Here is a 9641-nt window from a genome sequence, read left to right on the forward strand (position 1 = left end):
TATCTCTTGACCTCGTGATCCACCTGCCTCGGCCTCCCAAAGTGCTGGGATTACAGGCTTGAGCCACTGAGCCCGGCCTGTTTCCTTTTTTAAAAAAAGCTTTCATAGTTATGGGTGACATCAAAACGGGAACAAAGAAATTTGTAATTTTAGTACTACAACCTAGGTCTTGTAGATGTGACAAGGATATGATTTTTTTCATGCACGATTTGAAAACCGACAAACTTTGTTGAAGTCTAGATTTTATTTTAACTTTTTAGAGGAGGATAATTTAGTAAGTGCAGGAAGTATACAAGGAAAGTCTCTAAATCTTTGCCGTTCAAGCTAGAAATCTTAAGATAAATGATTAGAGTTTATTAAATTATTTTAGACTTTAATAAATTTCTCTTTTTTTTGCGAGACAGTCTCACTCTGTTGGCAGAGCTGGAGGGCAGTCGCTCAATCTCAGCTCACTGCAACCTCTGACTTCTGGGTTCAAGCAATTCTCATGCCTCAGCCTTCCAAGTAGGTGGGACTACAGGTGTGCACCACCATACCTGGTCACTTTTTGTATTTTTAGTAGAGACGGGTTTTCACCTTGTTGGCCAAGTTGGTCTTGAACTCCTGACCTCAAGTGATCCACCTGCCTTGGCCTCCCAAAGTGCTGGGATTATAGGCATGAGTCACCGAGCCTGGCCTACCAGTCATTTTCTATAATCTGTCCTCTATAACAAAAGTGTGATTTCTTTTCCTAATTTAAAAGTCTTTAGTAATTATTTCTGCTGTATATGGCATCATATTCCGTTTCTTTTTAAATATGTTCCTATTCAACTTTTCAAGTTTTTTAGTTCAAATTGGCTTGATAATATTTAGTATCCCTTTGTCTAAGTGCTTTGATTGGTGATAGGTATTAAATAAACTCTTTAATCAAATCTCTGTGATTGCAGCTCTTTTTAAAATTCTATGGTTAAATTTTTTTTTTTTTTTTGAGAGAGAGTCTTGCTGTTTCACCCAGGCTGGAGTGTAGTGGCATGATCTCCACTTACTGCAACCTCTGCCTCAGCCTCCCAAGTTAGCTGGGATTACAGGCACCTGCCACCTCATCAAGCTAATTTTTGTATTTTTAGTAAAGAAAGGGTTTCACCATGTTGGCCAGGCTGGTCTTGAACTCCCAACTTCAGGTGATCTGCCTGCATTGGCCTCCCAAAGTGCTGGAATCACAGGTGTGAGCCACCGTGCCTGGCCTATGATTAACTTTTTTTGACAGCTTTAAGTGAAATCTTTGTCATCAAAATTTTGAGTTTTTGGGGGAAATGTAAAATCAGAACATTTATAATTAAATTAGAATATGAGTCACAATGTGCATTTGTTTAGTAATACATATATTATCCACTTTGATCCTCTTAAGGTAGGTGTGTATATGTTGTCATAGTTCCCTGGAGAATTTAGTTGACAAAGTGTATGTTGTCATTATTGTTATCGATTTTTTATTATTTATTTATTTATTTATTTTTCGAAATGGTGTCTTGCTCTGTCGCCCAGGCTGGAGTGCAGTGGTATAATCTTGGCTCACTGCAACCTCTGTCTCCCAGGTTTAAGTGATTCTTGTGCCTCAGCCTCCTTAGTAGCTGGGATTACAGGTTTGCACCACCACGCCCAGCTAATTTTTGTATTTTGGGTAGCAATAGGGTTTCGCCATGTTGACCAGGCTGATCTTGAACTCCTGACTTCAGGTGATCAGCCTGCCTTAGCTTTCCAAAGTGCTGGGATCACAAGTATGAGCTATCACGCCCAGCCTTGTTATCAATTTTAATTGATGTTTGCTAGCCCTGATAGAGTTTCTTCACTAATTGAAATATGCTTGTAAGTTTAGTAGTGAAAATATGTGTTCGTCTTTTAATTTCAAAGGCCAGGAACTCATGAATAAGCATATCTATGTAGTTTTAGCTTATTATGCTGTAAAAAGTCAATTATGTAAGATTAGAATGAGAAGCAAAATGCTGAGACTTTTATGAGACATATGTAGTAGGTATTTTTATTTTTTTAATTAAAATTCCTTGATGCCTTTTGCTAATATCTTTAGATTTTAAGGTGCTAAGTTTATAATAATTTTGAGCTTAGTTTTACATACTAGAAAGCTGAGGTGATTGAATTTTTTATTTTTATTTTTTTGGCAGAACACCAGTCTGGTATGTCATATTTGTACTATACTTAAGAGTTTATATTTTAGGATAAAGTAGTTTTAGGTGCATATTTAAATAATTTAGATGTATAGATATACATATATGGTCTATTAATGAAGTCTTTTTGGTTTTTGGGTTTTTTTGTTCAAAACTGAAACCATAATTTCTCCTTTATGATTATGATTATTTTTAGACAGTATCTGGCTCTGTCACCAAGGCTGGAGTGCAGTGATTCGATCTCGGCTCATTGCAACTTCCACCTTTTGGGTTCAAGCAGTTCTCCTGCCTCAGCCTCCCAAGTAGCTGGGACTACAGATGCATGCTGCCACACCTGGCTAATATTTGTATTTTTATTAGAGATGGTGTTTCAACATGTTGGCTAGGCTGGTCTATATTCTCAATTTTTTCAGTCTGTCTCCTTCGCTTCCCCTATGCCTAACCCCCAACACTTAAATAATACTTAGCTGAGTGACATTAAGATGGTTCATGTCATTTTAAATTCTTGAATTCTTTAAATTAAAGGATGTCATTGAGTGGCATTTAGCAATTTTAACAATGTCCAGCATCAAACATTTTAGGAGAGGAAAGAACAGTAACACATCCAGTGGAAACTGATGGCATTTCAGGAGGCAGAAGGTAATTATTAAAATTAGACTGTTATAAGTTTCAGTAATGTTTGGTGTTAACCAGCCTTGCTGTCCTGGAGCCTGAAACAAATATACAGGTGGTCATGAAAGCTGGCGTGGAGAGACAGATCAAAGCAGTTACTACCAGTTTGGTGCTTTACCTTACTGATCCAGGATTATGACTGGGGAGGATAGCATCAGAAACAATTGTAGGACAAAGAAAGAGAAACCTACCAACACCCTAATGGAGAGAGCTCTTTTTATGTCTACTCCTACTGCCACCATCAGCTGCACAGTATTTCTAAAGACAGAGGAGATACTATAAAACCCACTTCTAATAGCTTAGAAGTAATCAGAATCTTTACTAGAGCTTAGTAAGCAGAGCAGACCTTTCCACAGAACTAAAATAGCTTTGCTTTTAATAAAAGACTGTATCCTCTCAGATAAGTGACATCCCCTTCTCTTATAGTAAATTGTTGATTTTTAAAAATTAAGCCTCTTAGGGCTCTATTTATGGCTACTTGATAAAAGATGATTTTAGCATAATGAATGCTGCTTGTTTAAAACCTTATTATCTCTGTTATACTCCTTTTTAAACTGTAACTTATTCAGGCTCTTTACTGTTAAGTAACGTACTGCACTTTTTTGCATAAACATAATGTAATTTGAAATTTGTGAGTGGATATTGAGTGGATATTTATTACACTATGGGAAAATGAAATATCTTGAAGGCAGGTATCCCTTTAGAAATTTTAGCTGACTCTAAGAGGGCAAAAACCTGTGACTATAAGGAGAGGTTGGTATTAAAGGCATTTTCTTGAAATCGCCACTGTATTTTTTTTTTTTTTTTTTTGAGACAAGAGTCTTGCGTTGTTGCCCAGGCTGGAGTGCAGTGGCATGATCTCGGCTCACTGAAACCTCTGCCTCCCAGGTTCAAGCGATTCTTCTGCCTCAGCCTCCCAAGTAGCTGGGACTACAGGCACGGGCCACCACACCCAGCTAATTTTTGTATTTTTAGTAGAGACGTGGTTTCACTGTGTTAGCCAGGATGATCTTGATCTCCTGACCCCATGATCCGCCCACCTTACCTCCCAAAGTGCTGCGATTACAGGCATCAGCCACCATGCCCAGGCCCCACTTTATTTCTAATATGGAAAAATTATAACTTGGTTATTTTTTAAGCTAATAGATATTAAAATATGTATGTGTATACATTTGCAGAAATGTTACCCAAGTTAACAGAAGCAACACCAGATGATTCTCCTTCTAAAGAGAATGTAAAGGTAAGTTAATTCTTTATTTGTACCCTGAATTTTAAAAGTATGTATGTTTTAACTCATGGGTGTAGTAGTAGCTTTCTTTAAAATTGTTTTCAATTTTATTTACATGAAGAAAGTTGTCACTTGTTCTAGCTTATCAACTAAATGTTCAATGATTTCTTTCTGAAGAAGACTAAATAGGGAAACTATTTGGCTTCATTTCTCAATAAGATATAACTGTTATATAAGCCAAACAGATAAGTAGAACAAATTCTAGAAGCTTCAGCTTATCTCTGAGGGTCTGAATACAGAGGGATGGCCTTGGTATCCCAAGTGAGTGTACAGAACTATGCGTACAGTTAAGTGAAATTTCTCAAAAGATGGTAGGAGAATGGTAGCTAAGGTTTCTACAGATAAAACTTTTAATTGCCAGCTGTCTATTTTAGCACATCTATGTTTGACTAGCAATTGATGTGCTTTGAAAAGAATAGAAGTGACTTTTTTACTAGCTCAAATTGTCATCCCCATATAAATTTTTTTCCATTTGTACTCTTCTCAAACAGAAGTATTTAACATCCAGCTAAGTTAGAGAACACAATAACAAATAACATTGTTTTGAAAGAGCTCGAATTTGTGAAAAAGAAATATAATTACATGGTTGAGAGATAATGATTAACGCTATAATCTATATCATTACTTTTAGAAAATGAAGAAAGAATGTATACTGCCTGAAGAAAGGACAGGCATCACACAGGTAAAGCTTAAAATGGGCTTTAAAGAACAGGGGAAGAAATGGTTTACATACAGATTAGGGAGTTATTTTTTAAACTAATAGTATGAAGAGAAGCATAGAAAAGCACAGCAAATACATTCAGAGAAATATGGAAGCTGAGGGTATTTATAAGGAATTAGATGGCTTGGAGTATATAACAAGAGGGCTTTGGACACATAAGTGAAATTACATATATTATACGTTATATATAGCATATGTTAATGTATAATGTATATACATTATATATAGTGTATACTATATATAATTATATACTATGTTATATATACTATATAATGTATAATATATATTATACTATATATAATGTATATTTTACATCACATATATAACATATACTATGTATTATACATACTATATGTATTACTGTTATATATACATTATATATAATATACAACATACATTATATATGATACATATATACATTATTATATAATGTATATTACATGATATAATATATAATTATATTAAAATATTAATATATTAATACTATTATATATAATATATATATACTTTTTTTTTGAGACAGAGTCTTGCTCTGTCACTCAGGCTGGAGTACAGTGGCATGATCTTGGCTCACTGCAACCTCTGCCTTTCTGGTTCAAGCAATTCTCATGCCTCAGTCTCCGGAGTAGCTGGGACTGAACTATAGGCACACACCTCCACACCAAGCTAATTTTTGTATTTGTAGTAGAATTAGGGGTTTCACCATGTTGGCCAGGCTGGTCTTGAACTCCAGACTTCAGGTGACCCACCTACCTCAGCCTCCCAAAGTGCTGGGATTACAGGCATGAGCCACCATTCCTGGCCTTCCCATTCCTTTTTGAATGGGAAGAAGATATAGATGGTCTGTCTTGCCAAAGGTGTATTAGTGGAATCAAAAAATTATGTCAAGTTATGAAGAAACTCTGGAAGCATTTTCATCTTAATACATAGGATGAAGAATGCCACCTCTGTGGTCTATTTTTGGTCAAAATTTTTTCACTTTCACTCACTGAGAAAAAACACCTATTTATGGTAAAATATAGTATGTATAGATATAGTACATATTAATCTGTAGGTTCATGTATGAAAGTATATATTTGTGTAGTTTAGAAAGTGATTTTTTTTTTTTTTTTGCCTGATTTAAACCTGAGCATTAGGCTTTAAGCTTCAGCCTGGGTGTATATTATTGGGATAAACCTTTCTATGGCATTTGTTTTATTCACATTTGCGTAGATGTTATTCATACACTTGCCTGCCTACTCACTCAACCCAACACCTTGTTAGACAAAGGAGAAAGACTGTCTTATTTATCTCTGTACTATCTACAACTCAGAGCTTAGTAGATAAGGTTGCTGGGCTTTGGTACTGTGACTTCGCTTGCCGCAGAATAGGTGAGAGATTTTAGGTAAGCTGCTTCTATTATTTCTAAGTCCTATTGAAAATGTAAGTAGAGACAAAAATACCTAACTCATAGGATTATTGTGAGAATTAAAGAAAAGCTATGTCAAGGACTTACCCTGGTACCTCACAAATAGTAAACGTTAAATAAATGTTAGCTATTATTACACTACAGCTTTTACTTAATAATTAACTGAATATTGAATTAGAATTTATTGATAGTCTTTTGGGTTGACCATAATGTAATTTTAAATTTCTCCGTTTATCTCTATAATATAGTAAGGAAAAAGAGCTAAAGTAAATGAATTGGTCTCTAGATTTGCTAGAAAAGCTCAGGGGTTTGTTTTGTTTGTTTTTTAGTAATTACAGGAAAGCTTTTAAAAGTGAATAGCATGGTTTAATATACACGTATACTCATGTAAAATATGTACATGCATACTCATAACTAAGATCATAGGCTTTGACTTACTCTACCTCTTGTAAGCCATATAATGGCCAAGTTATTTAATCCTTTTAAACCCTAGTTTCCTCATCTGCAAAAAAGGAATAACTATACATTATAGATTTGTGTGGCTTAAATAATAATGGTATTTTTAAAAGGTAGTATTAAATTATATTCTTGCCTCTTGTGTTTCTGTTCTCTTAGGTGTACTTCTTGTGTGTTAAAATGAAGTGATAACTTTATTTGATTTTGTTTTAACAGAGAGAATATTCTGTGAAAGATACAACCTCTGCTAATACTACCCTTGTTCATCAGACCACACCTTCATGTATAATACCACCAAATCACCACCAATTAGGATTTAATTATCAAGAATTACAACATTTACAGACTGTGAAAAACATTTCACCTTTACAAATTCTGCCTCCCTCAGGTAAGAAATTAACAAATAAATAACTGTTACGGAGAAATTGACTTCTAAACATATGTATATGAAAATGCTATGGTCATCTTAAATGTTAAATATCTGGGAAATACCAATAATCATAACTAGTAAATTCTGGGTTACAAATAATCACTGAAGCACATTGTTAGAAAGTATCTGCTTTATACCTATAGACACTCGTTATATTTAAAAGAAAGAAAATTATACAGTTCACACCCAATTTCCTTTCATGTAAATTATGTACATTAGTATGATATATATACACTACATATATAAATATGTTACATATAAATTATATACACATATGTGTATAATATACATGCATATAATATAATATACATATATTTTACATACACACACAAACACACACACACACCTACCTACCTACCTACCCGTAAGAGAAAGATAAATAGAGATTCTACAGGTAAAGAAATGAAGTTACAGATATATAAAAGAGTTAACAGTTAAGGAAACTTGGACTAGAAAAACTAGCCTAATGGTAGTTCCTATATATCTAAAACTGGATAAATTTTTATATTTTTAGATTCATTTGACTTAATATCTTGTCAGAAGGGAATGTTTTCCCTGTCTCAGCTTGGTTTTCCTGAAAGGGGGTGGATCAAGGGATATGTGTGGCACGAAGGGTACTTATGATATGAGTTTAGCCTAGAGCATGCCTAAACCTTGAGACACTGATGTATTTAGGCCTAGGTTAAAGGCAGATCTGAATATTCCTTGTCCATATCTTCTTCCCTCCAAGATGTGCCCTGGTTTCAACTTGGCTACCCAAGGGCAGAGGTATCTCCCTAGCAGAATACATTTCCAAGCTGTTTTACTGCAACACAGATTAGGAGGAAGAGGGAGACATTTGGATCCTTCTTCACAGCTTTCAGTATAAAAGCTCCCTACTATTCTGTGTGTGGTTTTTGTTTGTTTGTTTGAGACAGAGTTTTACTCTTATTGCCTAGGCTGAAGTACAATGGCGCAATCTCGGCTCACTGCAACCTCTGACTCCTGGTTTCAAGTAATTATCCTGTCTCAGCCACCTGAGTAGCTGGGATTACAGGCATGCGCCACCGCTTCTGGCTAATTTTTTGTCTTTTTAGTAGAGAACGGTTTTACCATGTTGGTCAGGCTGATCTCCAACTCCTGACCTCAGATGATCCACCTGCCTTGGCCTCCCTACTCTGTGTTTGAATATTCCAGTTTGTCCTTATCTAAAATTACGTCTCTTCATGTGGGAAAGGGAATGGAGATCAGTGGAGAAAATATGTAAGGCCACACTGGAGGGCATTTCAAGAAGAATAAACAAACATCCAAAGTATGAAATATTTATATCTACTCTTTTTTTTTTTTTTTAGAAATACATTTTCAAGATACTTGGAGAATACTGGAAGATATGATAGCTATAGGTCATGAGTTACCTTGAATGGCAGTGCTATTAATTTGTATGCAACAAATTGTATACAAATTTGTATACTTTTATTTGCGTACAATAAGGAGCTTTATATAGGAAGCATAGTCAGATTTCATTCCATTTTACTTTATTTATTTTTTGAGACAGAGTCTCACCCTGTTGACCAGGCTGGAGTATAGTGGCGTAATCTCTGCTTACCACAACCTCTGCCTCCCACGTTCAAGTGATTCTCATGCCCCAGCCACCTGAGTAGTTGGGATTACAGGCATGCCCAACCCAATGTGTCTACTTTTTATATTTTTCATAGAGACAGGGTTTTGCCATGTTGGCCAGGCTGGTCTCGAACTCCAGACTGGTGACCTGCCCACCTCAGCCTCCCAGTGTTGGGATTACAGGCAGTAGCCACCACACCCAGCCCCAGATTTTATAATAGGTAAAAAATTGCTGCTTACTATTTAGAGGATGGGTTAAGATGCTGCTCTGATGTAGTTACGACCAAGTAAGGACCCTGAATGCTATAGTCTAGGAAAGAAATTATTAGGACCAAAACTAATAAAGCAAATATAGAAAGGATGTGGATGTATAAGGTTTTTTTGTGGCAGAATTGATAGACTTTGTTAGAATGAATGAGCTACTTGGAAATTATCTAATAGTTGGATTGAAAACAGGAGACAGAACTCATTTTGGACGTCTTTGAGGTGTTACAGAATATCTAAGTGGAAATATAAAACTAGAATTAGGTTTCTAGAACTAACTAACAGGGCGTAACAGGAATTACAGGAATTAACAGCATGTAAAAGGTACTTGAAGCCATGAGAATAAATGAAAACACCCAGGAAAATCTACAGAGCAGGAAGAGAAAAGCTTAAGGACAGAATTCTAAGAAACAAAACCTCCTCAGTAAAAGTAGAAAAAAATAGTTAAGAGGTAACCAGAGGTAGAGAAAAAGGAAAAATAGTGTAATAGAAGCCCAGGAAGATAGATACTTCTTTTAGAAGGAAATCAAGCCGGGCGCGGTGGCTCAAGCCTGTAATCCCAGCACTTTGGGAGGCCGAGGCGGGTGGATCACGAGGTCAAGAGATCGAGACCATCCTGGTCAACATGGTGAAACCCCGTCTCT

At 35.7% G+C, this 9641-nt stretch overlaps 1 protein-coding gene across 3 annotated transcripts in view; it reads left to right on the forward strand.

Moving 5' to 3' along the window:
• BRDT (bromodomain testis associated) overlaps window positions 1-9641 on the forward strand; it is a 53001-nt gene that overhangs the window by 22158 nt on the left and 21202 nt on the right. For all 3 annotated transcript variants that reach the window (XM_037744133.1, XM_037744131.1, XM_037744132.1), the window contains 3 exons: window positions 4010-4071; window positions 4751-4801; window positions 6921-7092. In XM_037744133.1, coding sequence (XP_037600061.1) covers window positions 4010-4071; window positions 4751-4801; window positions 6921-7092 — 285 coding nt within the window. The remainder of the gene's footprint in view (window positions 1-4009; window positions 4072-4750; window positions 4802-6920; window positions 7093-9641) is intronic.

Source organism: Cebus imitator, unplaced genomic scaffold (assembly GCF_001604975.1).
Source record: "Cebus imitator isolate Cc_AM_T3 unplaced genomic scaffold, Cebus_imitator-1.0 Scaffold166, whole genome shotgun sequence".
NCBI lineage: Eukaryota > Metazoa > Chordata > Mammalia > Primates > Cebidae > Cebus > Cebus imitator.